Consider the following 20,620-nt stretch of genomic DNA (forward strand, 5'->3'; position numbering starts at 1 on the left):
CATTGGAGCACCATTTGCCTTTGGCTGGACCTGAGCCCTGGGTGTCACTCCCATGCCTCATGCCCAGCTAGATTGACTTCTTATTGTGAAGTAGCAATGGCCCCTCCTGTGTCTGGATCAGGATGTCAAGGATGGAGGGAGTAGCAACATGTTTGGGATTTTTTCACAGCAAACTTGGTTCCCCTTTATTTTGTCATCAGCCAGCTGTGTGACCCCCAAACATGTCCCCTCCCCTCTCTGGGCCTCAGAATTCCCATCTGAGACACCAGGATGGAGCAGAAGGTCCTCAGGGTCCTATAGCAACAATGCCTCCAGGTTTGATTACAGAGGTTTGGTATTAAGGGTCATGGTGTGAGCAAAGGCCTGGCAGCTGGACCATGGAGACGCCTTGCAGGGCCCTGGGGAGCAGATGAGTGTGGCAGAGAGGCCACTCGAAGGACGGTCACAGGAAATGAGGCGGGAACGCCAGGCTGCCTGTAGAGGGTCAAAGGGCCCAGCTTACCATACAAGCAATTGTGCCTTCGGGAAACTCTCTACGCTTTTTAAAGCCTCAGTTTTGCCATCTGCCAAATGGGGGTGATAAACGTCGCTGACCTCAGAGGGATGACTAACTACTGAGGTACCATGAGGAGGGGTCAGCTCAGCCCTTGCTCATGGAATGTCTTCCGTTTCTGATGGCTGCCCTCTCCGTGTCCCTCTCCAGTTTGCAGCCGGAATCCTAATTCAGGGGAGGGCTCTTTTGCTCTTGGGGCTTCCTGTGAGAGCCACAATCCTGGACCTGGGAGTCCTGCCAAACCTAACTGTGGAGGCAGTGAACCTCACCATGGCCTTGGGGACCGGCCCACTGGCCATGGCTTTCTGATCATCAGCCTTCAGTTTTGCTAGTAGAGGCGCATTGGGGCTTTAACCAGAGGCGGTAATGAGCTCTGAAATCACGCCAGTTTTGTGTTTTATTTCTCAAAGAAGAGGTGGGTTTTGATTTCCTGTCAGCATTGATGTGGTTGCTGTAGTAGTGTTGTGGGGTGTGTGTGTGTGTGTGTGTGTGTGTGTGTGTGTGTGTTGTAACTGCTCCGGGTTTTAGAGCTGTGGTAGAAAATGAGGAAAATAGCAGATGCTATATCCATTTGCCACCAAACTGTCTTGAAATGCTATAAATATTTTCTAAAAAGACTAGCTTCCCAAGCCCGATGTGTTAGTTATCTCCTCCCCGAGAAACTGATTCCTGAAAATTACGACAAATAACCTCTTAAATCACTGTGTTAACCTCAGGTGTAAAAACCATTACCACACCAGCCGCGGGTCAGAGTGACTCTGCTCTGCCTAAGTGACTCTGTGTGGTATTGAGACGGCAGCAGCAGCAGCAGAAAGGAAAGAACCTTGTGCTCGGTCAGGAGGCCTGGCTCAGCCACTCACTGCTGTGTGACCCCAGGCTAGTGGGCTCACCTCTCTGATCCTCTTGTTTCCTCATCTGTGTCACAGAGACATGTCACCCGCCACCTCTCAGAGGTGACGCTTGTGCTCCTCAGAGGTACACAAAGGAGACAGTCAGGAGTCAGCCGCTGCATTCATCACAACTAAGAAAAACCCTCAGCTCCAGGCCTGTCCAGCTCTCTGGCTGTGTGGAGGGCAGCCTCCAAGCGCAGGGCCCCTTGCTGGTCTCTCTTTCCTGCAGAGAGAGCTGGTGGGGCTTGCATCCTGCAGCAGGCAGGCAGCAAAGTAATGCCAGTGTTTCTTCTCCCTGCATTTGTTTTTATGTTTAACTCCTATTTGTGGTGAGTGAGGCTAATTTCATACTTAAGGTAATCCTATAAAGTTTTTTTTAATACAGGTATTTTAGCAAAAACTGTGAATCGATTTCAAGAAAAATATGAAACGAATGGCAGGCTAGATGGCAGGAGGAACTGACAAAAAGCCAGGAAGCTGATTAGGAAACATAGGGGGCTCTGCAAACTGGGTTGCCCTTTTCTTTCCCATTCACCTCTGTGAACTTTTCATCTCCATTACCTTTGCATCTCCTTGTAAAGGAGTGGATGGCGGGGCGGGGGTGAGGGGGCAGTACTGGGAGGACGTTTTGGTGACTTGTCTTCCAATGGCACGATATTCAGAGGTGACCACTAACTCCATCACGCAGAGGGCTGCAGGTGTCCCTCTCCCGGGGTCCAGGCCTTACCTCCACCAGGTGTGGCCAACCTCTGGCAGGGTGTAGTAGCCGCTCCCCTAACAAGGATGTCAGATACCGTAGGTTTTGTTTTATGCTCCGTCTGGGAGGGACAGGCTGGAGGGCTGTTTAGAAAAGTCATTCTGAAGTCGCGTTTGAGCTCTGAAGGGGAGTGGGGATTTGTTGGTAAGGCCACTTTGGGTGTGGGAATGAAGCTTGGTGACACACCTGCCTTTCTGTCACTCACGAGCTCCCCCAAGCCTGAGGCTGGATCCTGTCCACAGTGCACCGCCAGTGCCAGGCAAGGTGGTCAGCCAGGGATGGGTCCACAAGCTCCTGCTGGAATGAAGCAGGTGCTCCTTGGATGGCCCTTGCCCATTATGCAGGGGCCCTCCCCCAACCAAGTCACAGGCCCTGGAGGGTCTGCACCCGGCCCTGTGCTCATGAGGCCTGTGTACTTCCCATGCCCCCGCCCTGTCATGGCTAGCCGAGAGCTGCACACAGGGTAGGTGCCCAGGAAGGGCTTGACCAGACCCAGAGGTTGATGTGCTGCCACGGTTTCAGATCCCTTGTCTGTTGTTCTTGGGGTTCCCACCAGGGCAGGCACACAGGCTTCTGGTTTGGAAATCCTGGCTGCCATATACACAGACATCACGATCATGCCCTGTCATCATCCTCAGAACCTCACTCTACCATTACCTTCATATCTGGCCAGTAGATGAGGCAGCCCCATTTACCCCCATTTTACAGGTGAGGAAATTGAGGCCTGGAGTTAGCAAGTGACTTGCTTGAGGTCACACAGCTGATGATGCAGAGACCTAGCCCAAACCCATGACAATTATTTTCTGGCCATTTTGCCTTCCACTCACAAAGATAGTTCAAAGGACTTTATGTATCTTGCTGCTTAAATTTCATCCATTCATTCATTCAGTTGGAATCTTTGTAGCCTAGTAAGAGCTCTGGAGCCAAATGGCCTGCTTTGCATTTCAAGCACTTCCTGGCCATGTGACCTTCGGTAAGTTCCTCTATCTCTCTGTGCCTCAGTTTCCTCATCTGTAAAGTGGGCATAAATACCACCTGGGACTGTTGTGATGATTAACAGGTTAGCCATGCCTGGCTCAGGGTGAGGTTCTCGAGGGCCCGCTGGCCGTGCTTACTGCTCTGGGCACTGAAGGATCGTAGAGTCCTCTGGGCTCCACTGCAGGGTAAGGTAAGGGTTGAGGAGGAGTGGAAGGGCCAAGTGGTTTGTCCCAGTGGTAGGCAGAGAGAATCCTGTCCCGGAGCCTTGGCACAAGGTAATGATCTATGGCTCATCTGCCGATGAGCCGGCTCCTCACCTTCTGTCTGTCCGCCTGCCTGTCTGTCTCTCCTCTCTGTATCTGTCTATGCAGTGCAGTCCCTCCCCAACATACAGCCCCCAAGGATCCGCTTGCAGGCTTGGGAGTGGGGGTGACACCCCAGCCCACCTGGAGACCCATTTATTCTGCCGCTGGGGCATGGAGCCCGGTTTTATTCATCCTCTCTCCACCACGAGATGCAGATGGTTGTATTATTAATACTCATAATTAATCAGCATCCATGGAGGATCTTTTCCCTGGGCATCAGATCCTCAGGACGAGCAGCCCCAGGAGGTCCCGCTCCAGTCCTCACTTTACAGAAGGGGTAGCATAAGGCCGGGAGGAGGGAGGTAACTCATGAGAAGTACAGCTGGGAGTGGCCCCTGGGCTCAGAGCCCGGGTCTGCTGACAGCACCCCAGTGTTCCTGCCCAGAAGTGGACTTTCCAGCACCCCCAGCCTCAGACCCAGCGCTCCTAGGTCCTAGGGTGCTGGCCCCTGGGAGAAGCCTTCAGCACTGGGGGTGGGAGGGCAGCACTCAGCCTGGGAGCTGAACTCAGGGGTCTTGGGCCGGGAGCAGAGGAAGAAAGGTAGAATGGGAGGAAAGGCCAGGGGGAAGCAGGGCCTAGTAGGCTGGCAGGAGAGGGGTCTGACTGGGGGCTGAGTGTGGGGAAGTGGCACTGGGGGGAGGGGTGCCAAATACCAGGTACCTCTCCACCCCTCACCCCAACGGCGAGCCTGGGCCTGATGCCAGCTGCTTCTCCATTCTAAGCACCGCGTCTTAAGGACAGTGATTTAACGCTTGCGGCAGGCCGCTTCCTGATTTATGGGCCTGCTCCGGACAGGCCTAACTCCATGAGTGCAGCGGCAGCGAGGGGCTCCTGCATGGTTCTGCAGATGGCCGCCTGCCCACCTGCTCCCTGGGCCCACTCTGCTGGGCCCCACGGCCGCCGGGGCCCTGCGCATGCATGTGCTTCAGAGCTGTCCACATCCCTGCTCAGCCTGCAGGTGCCCCAAGTGCCCCAAGTGCAGGTGTGTGCTGTTCTGGGTGTGAGCGTGCAAGTTCTCATCTGAGCACGCGTGCCTGGGTGTCTGCAGACACTAGTAAGGGAAGTGCGCGTGCACGCGTGTGACCGTGTTGGGGTGTGATGAGGTACGTGCCTGTGGGCTTGCAGCCCCCACCTCACCCTGTATTCCTCGAATGGATGCCATCCACCCTCACACACCTACACATGGTGACCTGTGTGGCCGGCTGAGACATCCCGGCCTGATCATTAGACTCATCAGTAAGACTCTGCCATGGTAAACGGGTCCAGAGTGCCTCCGCCCAGGAGTCCTGCAGGGAAGTGGGAGCTAGGCTCGTCCTCAGGGCGACTCCAGTCCACTCCCCATCCCCACAGTGGGAGGCTGGGAGAGAGGGACACAGCCCCTGGCCCCAGGCCCCCATGCCGTGCTCCTGTGTCACCTCTCCCTACCGTGCTCACAAACCTGCACTTACTCTGTGCCAGGCCTCGGGGACAAACCTGTGTCATGGGAGAAGCCCAGTCGGGAGTCAGGCAGATCAGGGCACAAACCCAGGCTCTGTCCCCTGCATGAGAGACACGCTTCCTCTGCTTCTTTCATCCTCAGAGTTTTCCCATCTGCAAAATGGTTTTAACAAGAGCCACCTCCTGGGATTGTTGTGAGGATTAAAGGGGTATAAAAGCTGCTAGGTAAGTCAAGCCTCTGCCCCATCAAGCCTCAGTTTCCCCATCTGTAAAATGGTCGTAATGACCCTCACTGGCCATCTCATGGGGCTGTTTTTAGGATCAGATGGGAGAAGGGCCTTGTGAAGAGGGTGGGGTGGCGACCACAGGGCATCTTCCAGTGCAAGTGTCTTGCACTTGACTGAGTGCAAGACAAGGGGCTCTGGGCACATGGGAGGTGGATGCCAAGCAGGGGAGGGGTTCCGGGTCAGATGCTCCATCTGAATCCCCAGCTGCCACATTCCAGCTCTGGGACTTGGGCACATTACCTCATCTTCATCTGCATCTCTGGGAACCGTGGATTCCTCCTCTTTCAAGTGGGTGTATTAATAGTAGGTACTTCGTGGTGGGATGGAAGGACTTGTGAGAAATGTGTGCTGAGCTTAGCACAGAGTTTGACACAAAGCACATGCTCGAGTCAGTGGTATTTGTTCTTATTTTTGCCACACAGGTGGACGTTAAGTTCAGAAACACAGGTGAATGATGTATTGACGTCATATTATAATAAGATCTATGTTTCCAGACTTTGTGTTCATCAGTCCCCACCCAAGAAGAGTTCAGGCCCCTCTTCAGGGCAGCTTGGAGGGGCTGTGGTGAAATTGCAGCCCAGCCTGCAGGATGGTGCCCTGGGGATGGAGGTGGCCAGTGCTAACCTCCGCTGGCTCCTGGGAATCAGGGTGCCGGCTCCCCCACAGCCACCTGGCTCCCCAGTGGGAGTCCAGCGGGCACCTCTTGCCCCGCCTGAACTGCTGGCCTGAGGCCCAGAGCGGGACTTGATGTCGCACCTGAGCCAGGGGAAGACTGCTGACCCCGCCGACAACCAGGTGCTTTCCCCTGCTGGCTGCAGACTGAGCCCATAGGCAACCCCATCACGTGTGGGCTCCCTGATCTGTGCCCTGCCTCATACCAGTTGACGGGGCCCAGGAGAGGGGCAAAGTCCACATCCCGCTGAAGGAATGAGGCCCTGCACCCAGGCCAGGACTGGCAGACACAGCCAGAGCTACAGGGGCTCAGAGATGGTGGGCCAAGGTGGGCCCAGATAGGCAGGGCAGAGAGGAGGAAGGCCAGGCTGGAGCCAGACCTTGAAGGACAAGGGGACTTAGCTCGCTGAAGGGACAGCATTCCAGAAGGACAGACGTGTGTGGCAAAGGTTTGGAGTCGTTCCTAGGGAAAGGCATGCCCTCTCCCATAAGACATCTGGGCTGCTCTGGTCCAGATGGCCTCGGCTCTCAGTGACCAGTGGCCATGGGGTGAAGCAGATGGCCAGTGGGGGGGCGGGGCCACCCTCAGGCCTGAGCCAAGTGAGGCCAAGTGGCCCACATAGGCCAGAGCCCGAGACCTTGGCACCGGCCACTCGGAGCTCTCGACTCGAGAGTTAATGATTCATTTGTGGCCAATTTCTGCTGGCCTTCGCCTGGAAATTCCCAAGCCTGCCCCTTCCCTCGGCTCCCGGGAGCTCCAAGAGTACGGTCTCATTTACACTTGGCCGAGAACATCTCACCCACTATCCAGGGAATGGCTTTTACAATTACAGCAGTAGTGCTGCAGGTTAGCCCTTAGGAGGAATTGATTCTGGCCTGCAGGCGGGGGGCCAGGGTGGTTGTTTGTAGTAAAGTTAGAGACCCCTCTCTGACCCCATGGGCACGTGCTGATGGAAGGAACCCTGTTTGTGTTCATGGTATCCCCCATTAAGTTCAGAGCAGATGCAAACAGAATCCAGTCTGGTGTGATGTGGAAAGTATTGCAGCAGTTACAAAGGGGGAAATAGAGCTTGACCCAGGGCAGGACTTGGCTGCGTGAGAGAAAGCAATAATAAACGCAAAGGCCAAACCAGGCAAAAAATAGAGCAGCCTGATCCTCCAGGTTGAAAAGTCCCAGGCTTGGGGAGGGGGCTTCCTTTATGTCTTTTCAACTTTGCAAATTTAATTTCTGCTGATTTTTTTCTTGACGGTCCCAGGCGTTGGTGGTAAACAACCGCTCTCCCCAGAATGTTTCCCTGTGACAGCAGCTTTCTCTGGAGAGGGTGCTATCAACACTTGGCAGGGCCTCCTCCCGGCTCCCAGCTCAGGCTCCTGAACAGCGAGAGCTCCTAAAAGGCGTTCAAGAATGTGATGCTCTCCCGGGGTGCTGGGGGCGCAGGGCCGGGGAGAGCGTGGGCCTGGCCTCTTTGTTCCCTGCAGCGGCCAGCAGCCCGGCCTGGCCCCAGAACCTCAAATGGCCCCTGATTGTGGATGGTCCCCAGACGGAGAGGTGGGGGAGTATCGGGTGTCCTCTGGCTCCCACAGCCCTGGTGCCCTGGTCCTTGGCATGGCTCAGCGACAGGAGGGAGCCCGTCTTCCGAGGACAGCTCTGCCAGGCCTGTCTGTGGCCAGGAGACCAGCGGTGTCCCGGCCCTGCAGCCTCCATGGTCTGCGTCACGCGCTGGCTTAGGTGTCCTGAGTCAGAGCCAGGAAATGGATCTGCCGTGCGGGGGTGGAAGTGCCACTGCCCCGGGCAGCTGGGGTGAACCCTAACCTCCTGCCCATCCACGCTGAGGGGGGACCTGGCCTCGTGCATCCCTCCCCTGGCCTGGCCTGGTTTTGACCAGTACCTGGAGGAGAGGCTGAGGTGACAGCCGGCTCCCTGCTCCACAAACTGTGCCCAAGCCCCTAACCCCACACGGCCAGTAACTGCAGGGCTGTTGACAGGACGGAACGCTCAGATCAGGCGCAGAGAGGCTGCTGGGCCTCCCCCGGGGCCGTACCACTTTCCTGGAACGCCCTTCCTGGCTTGTGCTCTGGGCAAGAATTTACCCAAGGATGACTTCTTTGGCAAAGCCTTCCCCGGCAGCCCCCCTCCAGCTGAAGCTGCCCCTTTCCTCTGAGCCACCTTCTGTGGACCTCCATCGCGGATCCTAGCACAATGTGGTGTAATCACGTTTTCCAAAAGGGCTGCCTCGCACATTTGCCTGCGTGCGTGCTTTGAGGAGTATTTATCTGTGCGCCTCGCACGCCTGGTACACACCAGACGCTCAATAAAAGCAGGCTGGATTCAATGAAGGGGGCTCCTGAAGGTGGTGTTGGAGTGTCCCTTTGTTAATAATGTGGTGAAGATGGGGGGGCTGGGGTCAGCAGAGAGGCTGACCTTCCCCCCCCGCCAGACCCCCTTCGCAGCCTCTGCCCGGGTAATTGCTGGGGGCTGCAGCGGGCCGCTCCCCAATTCCACACAGCCAGTGCCTTCCTTGCCAGCAGGAGTCGGCTCCCTGGGCTGCCCGTGTGATCACTCTCCAGAAAACACCCCAGTGGAAACTGCATGAATGATTGATAAGAGCTGAGAGCTGTTTAATTTTTCCCCCTGTTTAATGGCTATCAATAATTTAATACGCTCTCTGTATGTTTTTAAGAAATAGCACCCATTTCGCCGTCTCCGGTTTAGCGGGCTAAATGATTTAAGTGTTGGAAATATGCTCTGAGGATGGAGGTTGAGAGTCAGAGGAATCTGGAGGCTGGGGGTGGGGGGAGGTGGGTTCAGAGCCAGCCAGCAGCATCTTGGCCTGGGGTGTGTGCGTGCGTGCGTGCGTGTGTGTGTGTGTGTGTGTGTGTGTGTGTGTGTGTAGGTGGGAGGGAGGGGGAGGGTACAAGCCAGCACCATTCTGCTAAGAGCAAGATAATTGCTTTTCCGGGTCTCACTGAGCAGCCCCTGAACAGCTGTCAACTCACCCCCTCCCCAATGCTGAGCTTTTCTGGAGACTCCGGGGGGCCCAGGGTGGGTAGGAGGGAGCGGCTGCCGGGTACCGGCATGGGCTGAGAATTGCCCTCCCCCTGACATCTTTGCCCCCTCCTAAAGCTGTTAAATCATTTTTATTTTAATGATGCAGTTAGTCTCCTGCCAGCCTCATCTTCCAGATAGGATAGGGGTAGTGTGGAGTGGGGGGCTCAGAATCACTAATCTCAGGGCCCAAAGGGACCTGGAAGGTCATCTTCCAGTGCTCCCCCAAACTTTCCAGAGGCACAGGATCACCTGGGAGGACTTGTTAAAAATGTAAATTTCTGGGCTGCATTCCAGACCCGCAGACTTCCATTCTCAGGGGAGAGGCCTGAGAAGCTGTGGGTTTACAGCCCCGGTGATTCTTATCATCAGAGGAGTTTGGGAAATAGAGAATTCAGCTCCAGTTCTGATGCTTCCTGCACCCACAGCACCACAGGGCCGCTGCCTCTGCTTGCACGCCCCTGCGGACGGGACCCTCACCGTCTTGTGAGACAGCACACCCACCTGTGGAAGGTGCGCCCCAGTCCAGAGCTCCTTCTGTCGTTAGGCTGGGCCCACGCAGCTGCCCTCGTGTGCTCCTCATGTGGAGTTAACCTCTGCTGTAGGACAGACTGCCTGGGACCTGGTGTCTTGCCCTCTCCCATCCTGGCCACCCTCTGGCTTCCCTGTGCCTCTTTCTTGGGCAAGAAGCTTCCTTTCTCAGCAAAGGAATCTGGGTAGCAGAGAAAGCGTAGGGGTGGGGACGCACTCTCCCCTCCGGGCCTGAGTGCCCCCTTCCCAGGAGCAGGCGGGTGACATGGTGCTGTGGCCTGCCCTTGGTGGCCTGCAATGGCCACATCAGCCTGCTTGTGGCAGGCCCCATCCCTGGCACAGTGGAGATTCTGAGGGGGACAGAAAGATTCCTGGGCCTCAGAACCACCGTGGCCTTTCAGGGGCCAGTCCTCCCATCCGAGAGAAAATGTGACTCATCAGAGATTGTTGACTAAACCAGATCTCTGGGATGAGAGTGGAGGAGCTGAGGCCAGAGGGGGCTCCCCCAGGGCCAGGGCCACACATCCATTGAGGACAGAGCTGAAACTGCAAAGGTGAGGCAGGGGCCCTAGACAGGGGCATTCAGGACTGAGGCCCTGGTACTCACCTGACTCACAGTCACTGAGGGCAGGGGGTGGGGCAGGGGAGAGCTTCCACCTTCTTGCCTGGCCCTGATGGAGACAGCTCAGTTCATGGAAGGACTTTAGCAGAGCTGATGCCCTGGCCGTCTGACATTACAATTCTTCCTTTGCTTTGGCAGTTTGCATTGTTTCAGCAGAGATACAGTGCTGACTGCCAGGCGGGCTTGCTACTTCATTTCACTAGATAGTTAAGAGGGAAGAAGTGGTACCCTTTCATAGGTGTCACCATCTGCTACAAAATGGGGGACGCCTTAAGTCCCCTCCCTCTTTGTAGACCCTCTTTGTACCCCCAAATTCATCCCTGCCCTCGGTCTACATGGGAGAAGCCGGGGTCCCAGGAGGTGCTGTCATGTGACCTGTCTTGTGATCACCAGTTCCCTTTGTGCCCCTTCACCCCCCAAAGCCTGCAGTGATCATCACAGCACCACTGTGGAGGTCTCAACCCTAGGGGAATAGGAAGAGGGGTGCCACCGAACCCCGACAGGGCCCCTACTTGGAGAGTTCCAAGAGCTGGGGAGACTGAAGGGAAAGACTTAACCCCATGCTCAGGAAGACCCAGCTCCAGAGAGAGAGCTGTGTGAATATAGACACCTGGGCAAGGCCAGGGGCAGTCAGGGAAGGCTTCCAGGAGGAGGTGCTACCTTCCCTCAGGCTTGAAGCAGGGGAGGAAGGGGAGGGGCATCCCCGGTGCAGAGGTGTAAGGTGGCACTGTGAATTGCAGAGGAGAGTGAGGTGAGGCCAGCAGGGCAATGTGGGGCTGGATATTCGCTGCCTGGGCGGAGAGCCACGGAAGGTTTGTTTTTAGCTTCTGTTGAAGTATTACATCCATGCAGAAAAACTGTGCATATCCCAAGCGCAGCTTGACAAATTCTCGCAAAATGAATACACTCATGTAACCATCATAGAGATCAAGAAACAGAACATTCCAGATCCCCTAGAAACCCCCCCGCATACCCGCTTCCGGTCACTGCTCCCCCTCAAGGATAACGACAGCATTATCCTTACATTATCAACAGCACACTATCAGTTATTTACTGCTGCCCCCAAACCGCCCCCAAAACTACCCTGAAACTTCGTGACTTAAAATAAACAACCACCATTTATTATGTCTCATAATTCTGTGGTTTGCCTGGGCAGTCCCTTTGCCAAGTTGCCCTTGGGCTCATGTAACTCCAGTCACCTGAAGGGCTGGCTGGACCAGATGGTCAAAGATGGCCTCAGTCACATCTGGCAGATGGTGCTGGCTGTTGGCTGGGCAGCTTCAGTTCTCCTCCATCCTCCAGTAAGGTAGGCCAGCTTCCTTCCATGGCTAGGCTGCGTTCCAAGAGGTCCAAGGCCAGAAACAGCAGGATCTCTTGAGTCCTAGTCCCTGGAAGTCACAAAATACCACTTTCACCAAGTCCTATTGGTCAAAACAAGTCTCAAGGCCAGTCCGGATTCAGAGGCGGAGAATAGACTCCACCTCTCAATAGGAGGAGCTGCAAAGAATCTGTGGCCATATTTGTTTTAGTCTGCCACAGCATAGAGTAGCTTTGCCTGTTCTTGACCTTTATATAATTGGATCCCTTAAGTATGTTCTCCATTGTCTCTGGCTTTTTTGATCAACATTATGTTCATAAGATTTATGTGTATTGTTGGATGGAGTTGTAGATTATTTGTTCTCATTGCTGTGTGGTATTCCATTGTATGCATACACCGATTTATCCGTTCTACAGTTGATGGCCATTTGGGAAGTTTTCATTTTTGGGCTGTTATGAGTAGCACTGCTGTGAACATTCTTGTATGCATCTTTGGGTGACCACATGCACACATTTCTGTGGAGGTGGAAATGCTGGGCTGCTGATAGACCACAGGGTAGGGGATACTTCCAAACTGTCCTCCAAGGTGGTGACCAGTGCATGCCCTACCAGCAGTGTTTGGGAGGCCCAAAAGAGCTTTGTGGAGGAGAGTGAGGTGGTTTTAGAAAGACCCCCCCAGCTGAAGATGGGCTGGAGGGGTATCTCTGACCCTAGGGCTCCCTGTAACGTCCCCTCTCTGCCTGCCTTTAGCCTCAGGCCTCCAGGCTGGTGAAGAAGGGCCATCAGACCAGATGGCTCTTTTCTGAGTGTGATCTCTACTATTGCACTTTTTCCCATCCCAGGGCCCTCCTACTGCCCTCTCTCCTTTACCCAGAAGCTTCCTTCCACAGCTAGCCTGACCCCGCAACAGCCAGGGAAGCTGGGTGCCTGCATGCGCTGACACATGAGGACAGAGGAGCTGGGAGGGACTGCCATGGCAGCCTCCATCCATGGTAGCTCTGGGCAGTGGGCAAGACCAGGAGACTTGGGTTCTACTTCTGGCCTTGCCTCTCTCTTGCCATGGGACCATGGGAGGAACCCTTCCCCTATCAGTGCCTCAGTTTCCTCATGAGGCAGAGAAGGGAGTCAACCTCACCAAGTCTCTTTCCTCTCACCAACCTGAACCCTGGATTCTAGAAGCTAACAGGGAAAAGGGCATGAGGAGGCCTGTGGAGAGCTTGCCAGGCTTCTGGATTTCAAGGCACATGTCAATTGGCCCACTTTGTTCAGCTTCTTCACTGAATATCTTCACTGCCCCACTCATCCATCCATCCATCCATCCATCCATCCATCCATCCATCCATCCATCCATCCATCTCTGTGGCCTTGTGAACCTCAGAGGATAGAGGTAAACTACGACCTCATTCCTGATGTCCAGGAGCTCTGCTCAGGGGAGGAGCCTGGCCTATAGAAAGCTGGGGGAGACACGGTCAGCTAGACCCAAAGCTGCTGGGGGATGAACAGAGAAAGGAGCGACAGGTCAGAGAGGGCTCCATGGAGGCATCTGAGCCGAGTGGGGCTTTGAAAGATAGAGAAGTGGGGAAAAGGACTCCAGACAGAGCACCCAGCTTGTCTGAAGGGTGGAGGTGCTGGGGGGGCTGGGCTGATTGCAGCACAGTGGTGGGTGTGCCAGCATGGCTGCTGCTGTGGTACGGGGTGCAGAGGAGCTGACCTTGGTGCTGGGCCCAGTTCTGGGCCTCTGACCTTTACTGGGGGCCGGGGACAACATCTCGTTTCTAGGGTCATTCCACTTCTGTGGGCCAGCTCGGCTCTCCAGGAGATGGCCAGAGGGGCCTGGGCAGGCGGGACCTAGAGCTGGGTGAAGGGGGTCGGGGCCACCCCCAGGCTCAGGCTTGAAACTCACCACGCCCTCTCCTCTCTCCCGCAGGACCTGCAACAGCTCTGCTTGGCCAAGTCAGACTGCTGGGGCCGCCGCCTCCTTCCACTGTGACTTCCTTTTCCTGACGCCCTTAGCAGCCTCCAGTCCCGGTGGTCGACAGAGGCCTTGGCAGGTGAGCAGGATGAGCTGGGCCCTGGCACTGGGTGTCTGCTGGTGTGGCGCCCAGCCCAAGCAGCTGGTGCCGTTTCAGGGCCTGGAGAGCCCAGAGCTGGTCTGTCATCACTGAGGAATTAGGGGAAGGGGCTTATTTCTCAATTTTCACTTCTCCTTGGCCTCCTCCTCTCAGAGGGAGCCAGAGAGCAGAGGGGTGTGCCCTGGCCTGGCACTCGGATATTTGGTTTTATTCTCTTGCCAACTCCTGGTGTAGCATTGGGTAGCCCTGCCCCTTCATGGCTGAGAGCCTCAGTTCTCTCATCTGATACATGAAAATAATAATAACCTCTAACATTCTGAGCACTTAACTGTATGCCAGGCACTGTGCTAAGTACTGTGTAGTTGATAACTCTTTTCATCTTCACCACAACCCTGTGAGGTAGGTGCTGTTATCTTCCCCATTGTGAGGCTTGTGGTCTGAAAGCAACTTGCCCAAGGTCACCCTCCTGGCTGAGCCCCCATGGGGTTCAGTTCCAGGTCTCTGTGGCTCCAGTGTGCCAACCCCTGACCCCTGTTCCATTCTGCCCCTGACGTTGCCCCCCCCGCTGGCCTCTTCTTGTGAGTGGGCATCAAGGCGATCGTGGATGTGCTCAGAAGTGTTAAGTCCTGTCCCAACTCAAGGCAAAGGGAGGGGGCTTTTACAAGGTGACAGTTGCTGCTGGTTGCCTGGGGTCGTGATTCATTTGTGGATATGATGTGACATGAACCAGACCTGACCCCCCCCTCCCCAAGGTGGCGCACAGGGCCCTTCTGGAGGAGGGCTATGTTGGTTGGATATGGCTCTCTCTCCCTCTGCCTCCCAAGCTGAGTTTCCCAAGCTTGTATTAAGCACTTACTGTATGCCAGGCCTGACAGTAGGCCCTCTGGTGCCGGGGAGGAGGCCTTGTCCCATTATGTACTCTGGTGGAGAAACAGGGAGATCACATCAGATGTGGAAAGCCCAAGACAGGGGAATAGATGGGGTTCATAGGTTAGAGAGGGGCATTCTGGGGAGGTGACCCAAAAGTGAATTACATCATGGGGAGAAGGCTGGGTGGAGAGCCTGGCAGGATAGGGGATGAGGTTGGCAAGGGAATGGAAAGATTGTAAAAGGCCACAAATGCCAGGCTGGGGAATTAGATCCCAAGGGCAGTGGGGAGCCATGGAAGAATCTAAGTCAGATAGTGGCCTATTGAAGGTGGTTGCATTGGAGAGGCCTTTGGAAAGACCTCCCATAAGAGACGGAGGCAGGGAAGTTGGCAGGATTTGCAGTTGGCTGGCGGGGGACATGAGGTTAGGAAAGCTGCTGTGATGTGGGATGGGGATTAATGTTGGAGTTCTGTGTGAGTGTGGGGAGTCTGGAATCCAGGAAGGCTTCTTGGAGGAGGTGGACCAGGTTGTGGTCCGGAAGGTCTCTGAGAGGGCCGAGATTTTCCTGAGGAAGAAGATGATTTATAGTTACACGTGAGCTTGAGGTTTTCATCTGGAAGTATAGATACACATACAAGTCCCAGAGGATTCTCCCAGCCCATATTCATATCTGTGTCCATGAACACATGTGCACATGCATGCTCTACACAGACACACATGTGCTTGTAAACCTGTTCCTGCATGCTAAGGGACTACAGATACATGCAGAGATGTGCAGAGACATGCTCGCTCACACCCACATACACGCAGACATTACTTCTGTGTGTTACAGACATACATGTGCACGCACAGATTTGCTGCACACACACGCTCACAGATGCACGTTCACAAACTTCTGTGTTGACACCTCACACAGATACACAGGCAGAAGTTCTCACAACACACGGCATCTCCACATTCACCCGGGGATGCACTCACATGCACACACAGGGAGGGATGTGTTCCAAGGAGAAGGGGCTGTTCAGGGGTCATTGGCTTGTCACCTTGCAGCTCCTGGGGTCACTGGGCAGCTTTGGGTCAAGGCTGAGCCATGACCTCTGCATTATGTTGGGAGGGGGACTGTCAGGGTTTGAGGGCCAGTCATGTGACCATGGCCACGCTCTTGCCCTCTCTGGGCCTCAGCTTCCTCAACTGGAAACAGAAACAGTCACCATCTGGCCCCAGCATCCTGGACAAGGTGGTCATAAGGATTAGAGACACCGATTCACAGTGCTGAGAAAAATTCCCCACACAATGTAGGGCTTAACAAATAGGAACTATTATTCTCATGAGAAGAAAGTAGGTTGTGGGTTAGGTAGAGGCGCTTGGGCATTGCCATGGGATGTCCGTGGGGCCTTATTCTTGCTCCTTATCTCCTGCAGACTCCATCCTGGCTCCGTGGGGCCTGGGTACCCTCTGAGTCCTGGGCATGACAAGCTGGTAGGGTCTGTGTCATCCCTGCCCCCAGCTGCACTTCCTCTGTTGGCTCCTGGAAGTCAGGGTCTTGTGTCATCCACTTTGTCACCCAACCGTACAAGAGTCCCTGTCGGGGAACTGGCATGTTACATACATGAGCTTACGAGCCCTGAGTGGGATGCCTCACTGAACAATTTCTAGATGAAGGAACTGAGGCCCATCGAGGGTAGGTGAGGTTCTCAAGGACACCTGCCCAGAAGTAGTGAAGCTGGGCTCCAAACCAGACCATCAGATGCCAGAGTTTGTGCTCTTTTCTCTGGTAAGCTCCCTTCAGGGATAGGTCCTTTAATGCCTACTTTACAGATGAGGAAACTGAGGCTCAGAGTGGGTGAGCCACACAGCCAGGAAGTGGTACCTGCACCCCAGATTCAAGACTTCCTCTTCCCTCCCCTCCCTCTTCCCGGCAGGGCCCCTCCAAGTTGGAGGAGTTTCCCAAGGGGGATCCTGGCTCCTGGCTTTAGCCTGGCCCAGTCTTCCCAGGCCAAAGAGTGTCCATTTTCTTGCAAGTGAAAAGGTGGGTTGTTCTCTGGGGTCCACCGTCTGGACATCATCTTAATAACTTCCTCTCTGAGACCCCTTTGTAAAATGTCCTTAGCATGGTCCTTTGGAAACCTGGTCAGCAGGAAGCTCTGGGGTGCCCTAGCCCTCAGGGAGGCAGGTGCTGCTTGCACACCCATCAGCAGGCTTGTTGCGTGGGACCAAGGCAGGAAGTGTGGGTTCTGCCTGGTATGGGGGGTCAGGTCTGTGTATGGGGAAGAGATCTGGGAAGGATCCCTAGGAGGTGACAAGTGGGCTGGGCATTGGAAGGTAAGGAGAGATTTGCTAGGTTGATGTCAAGGGAAAAAGGGAAGACCAAGCAGAGGGCCCGGCTCTTGCAAAGTCCCAGAGAAGTGAGTTCATTCACTGGCCCTCTGCCTCCTCTCCCAAAAGTGTCCATCAGAGTCTCCTAGAATCAGGAGCGGCTACATAATTTGCGGGGCCCAGTGCAAAACTGTGGGGCCTGTTGTCCACAAATTATTAAGGATTTCACAAGGGTGGCCCTAGAGCAGTAAACCAAAGTGGGTCCCTCTGAGCTTGGGGCCCCGTGCAGCTGCCCGTGAAGCCAGCCTTGCCTAGATTAAATGAAGAACTGAGTTCACGTGCAAGCTCCACCAGCCACTGACTCGCCCAGTGACCTTGGGCAAGTCCCCCATCACCCTGTGAGTCTCATCTGCCCAAGGGAGAGATGTTGCCCTCCCCCCAGCAGCAGAAGCCTCAGTGGTGCCAGCATCCAGCTTGTCTCAAGCATCCAGGTTCAGTGGCTTCATTGAGGGTGGGATTACAGCTCCTCCTGTCAGGCAGTGGTGTTTGAGGCTTCTCTGATGTGCCCCGTCTACCTTTTCAGCCCTGTCCCTGCATACTTCGGAAACCGGTTTTTTTTGTGCTTTTCCAAATCCACAGGGGCAGAGGGGGTTGGGGGCTGCTCTGTGTTTTATTTGCAGAGTCTTCTGCCTCATTGGCCCTTGCCTGCCCTTCTCTGCTTGGCAAAATCACTCCTACGGGTCAGATGCCATGGAGCCTTCTCTGACCCCAGCCCCTCCCTCCCGACCTTTGCCCTGTGACCCCTCCAGTAGCTACAATGACCTCTTGTACTGTAGAGTTCTCTAGAGTGTGTAAGCTCTTTCACACCCCATCAGACCAATGAGAAAGCCCTTGAAAGGTCCTATTCCCTTTACCGGACTGGAAAACAGAGACTCAGAAGTTCAACCCCCAGCCTAGCTCATGGGCTGAGGTCAGGCCCACATCAGGAAGGGGTACAGGTAGTGGCAACAGAGGGTGGCATCTGGGCTCTGCTCTGGGGCAGCTTCACATTTCAGCATTTTGGAAGACTGGCTTCCCCTCTGGGAAAGAGCCCCAGCCCCTGGCCCAGGAGAGGCCCCACAGGTGTCTGGGTTGGTGAAGAGGAGCCAGTGAGCCAGAGGTCTGACCAGCTGGAGTACACAAGCCCCAGCCCTGCCCCTACCTGTGGGTGACTTGGCCCACTTCCCTCCGCCTGGTGGACTGGAGCCAGGCGTGTGTGGTGCTGAGGCTCAGGCGAGGCCCAGAGCAAACAGAGGTGAGAAGGCCCCAACTGGTCTGGGACGTGACAACCAGCAAGGTTGGACACAGAGGGTGACCCGTCAGGGGCATGACAGCTGCCCCCTCTGGCTGGCACTCCATAAAAGGTACTGAGAACACCTTTGGTGGATGACTGCACAGGGCACTGACGTGGTGAAGGGTATGGACTCTGGGCCTCGGCTTTGGGGTTTTCCAACACTGCCACACTACTCTCTTTGTGACTTCTCATTGGCTTAACCTCTCTGTGCCTCATTTCTTCATCTGAAAATAGGGATAATAGAACCGACCCCACTGAGTTGTGAGAAATTCAATGAAGTCAGCCATGTAAACTCTTGCAGCAGTGCCTGGGACCAGGCTAGCGCTCCACGGCGTATGCATTGATGGTGGGTGAGCAGGCGGGGGTGAGTGTTGGAGCTGATTCCCAGGGGTGTGTGGGCACACAGGGAGGGACTTGGCTGGGTTGTCATTTCAGAGAGGCTGTAGGGGGACAGCGAGGATTGGGGTTGGCCTGGATTTGGGTTTCATATGAGGTGATCCCAAACAGTTGTTGATGTGAGCTCCGTGGGCAGGGACCTGGGGTGACAGCCACACTCCCTGGCCAGCCCCTCCAGCCCCGGGTTTGTGGCTTCATGCTGACAGCGTGAACACCATCAGCTGTCAGTCAACAGGTTTCCAGGGCTACATGTCGCAAGGCGGGTTTGGGGCTGGCTTTGAAGACCTTGAATGCCAAGCCCAGCTCACAGCGGGCCTGGCCGCGGCCACACAGGGCTGGGATCCCAGGGGCCCCGTGTGGCATACCTGTCAGTATCCAGCGCCAGCTGAGAATGCACACCCTCCTCTCCCTCCCCGGAATTTGTTGCCTGCAGCCCAGGAGGCCTCTCCAGCCCCTGCCTCTGCAGCCAGCCCTGACCCTGCAGCCCCTACCCCAACCTGGAGCTGGAAATAGTCCATAGCCCATTGGTCACTCCTGCCCGATGTGGGATGCCCTCTGGGTCAGCAGGGCGGGCCACTGTGCTCACGGGCTCTCTGCTCAGGACTTTCGTTCAAGCCTCAGTCCTGCTGCAGGCCTGCTCTGTGACCTCGGACAAGTCGCTGTCTCTCTCTGAACAATTGTTCATTGGTCTATAAAGCCAGAGGCTCTGCTGGGATAGGTCAGGATTCACAGCCTGCAATGTTCTCAAGGGTCTCAACAACCCAGGGAAGCTGGGATTATCCCACTGTGTGGAAGAGGAAACTCATAAAGCATAGAGAGGTTAAGAAATGTATCCAGGGTCACAGAGCTATTGGTGGAGCTGAGATTCAGCCCAATTTTACCTGACACAATAATATGTGTTTTCCCCACTACATCAAACTGTCTCTGGTAGGTACATGTGTGTTTGCTGGGTGAACTATTCACTCCGTCAGCCACAGTGGGTCGAACACTTACTGGGCTCCAGCACTGTGCTAGGCACTGGCATTCAAAAGTGAATCTTTGAGCATCAGCTGAGCACAGCCCTGGGCTTGAGTGGAGGTCACACAGTCTACAGTGCAGCGTGTGCTAGGTGGGTGCTCTCAGCGGGTGAAGGCAGTAGGAGTTGGGATGGGCAGCTCTTCCCCCATGCTGGAGGAGGCAGCCAGAGGAGGCTGCCTGGAGGAGGGGGCTAGATCCCTACACAGAGGAGTGAAGGAGTAGGGTCTTTCTGGGGTTTCTGCACAACTTGATGGGGTAGGTCTGGAGTCCAGCTGGAGAGGAAGCTTCATTCAGCCACAACTGGAAGCAGGCGCTGAGGCAGTTCCTGGGGGCCACAGAGCTTGACCTTGGTCCTGCAGAGAGTAGGGAGCCAAAAGGGGCCGTAGAGAAGTGGCAGCTCCTCTGTGAAGGCCATGAGGGGTGGGCTGGCCCTGGCCTGCAAGCGGGGGCCCACAGCTCACGCAGAGACTGTCGATCAGGGAGGGGCAGGTCTGGGGCTTGTGTACTCCAGCTGGCCAGACCTCCAGCTCACTGCCTCCTCTTCACCAACCCAGGCACCTGTGGGGCCTCTCCTGGGCCAGGGGCTGGGGCTCTTTCCCAGGGGAAAGCCAGTCTTCCAAAATGCTGAAACACGAAGCTGCCCCAGAGCAGAGCCCAGGTGCCACCTTCTGTTGCCACTGTCTGCACCCCTTCCTTATGCAGGCCTGACATCATCCCAGAGGTGGGGCTGGAAGGGAGACATGGACAAACCTGTTCAGTGACATGGTGGGGACAGAGAGGCCCAGAGCCCAGCCCAAGGTCACGCAACATCATCATGGCAGGTGCAGGAGGCCGACGGGCTAGACAGGAGGCATCCTTTTGGGGGGGTGAGGGGGCAGCTGGTCTGGTACCCCCGGTTCTCCCAGAGTCTGGTGGGAGCCTTGCTGTTGTGTGTGGTCACCCATGTAGGTGTGTGGGGCTGCACTCACACCCCAGAGACCCCTGACCTCGGCCACCAACAGGGCTCTCCGAGGACAAACTAGGATTTGGTAAACTACGCTGAGAAGGATTCCTTGGGTGTTACTCACCACGGCTGCTTTTCCCTCCCCCTGATGTCTGCTCACCATCTCCCCGCCCCCACCCCACTGAGTCCTGGAGGTTGTCTCCCTCTGGTTCAGGAGCC

The 20,620-nt window shown here is 55.5% G+C and overlaps 1 protein-coding gene across 1 annotated transcript in view; it reads left to right on the forward strand.

Annotated features, from left to right (window-relative positions):
* LOC114484757 (translation initiation factor IF-2-like) overlaps positions 1-20,620 on the forward strand; it is a 135,388-nt gene that overhangs the window by 34,803 nt on the left and 79,965 nt on the right. The window contains exon 3 of the mRNA XM_028483042.2: positions 13,383-13,506. Coding sequence (XP_028338843.2) covers positions 13,383-13,506 — 124 coding nt within the window. The remainder of the gene's footprint in view (positions 1-13,382; positions 13,507-20,620) is intronic.

This window comes from Physeter macrocephalus, unplaced genomic scaffold, assembly GCF_002837175.3.
Source record: "Physeter macrocephalus isolate SW-GA unplaced genomic scaffold, ASM283717v5 random_2, whole genome shotgun sequence".
NCBI classification, from domain to species: Eukaryota; Metazoa; Chordata; class Mammalia; order Artiodactyla; family Physeteridae; genus Physeter; species Physeter macrocephalus.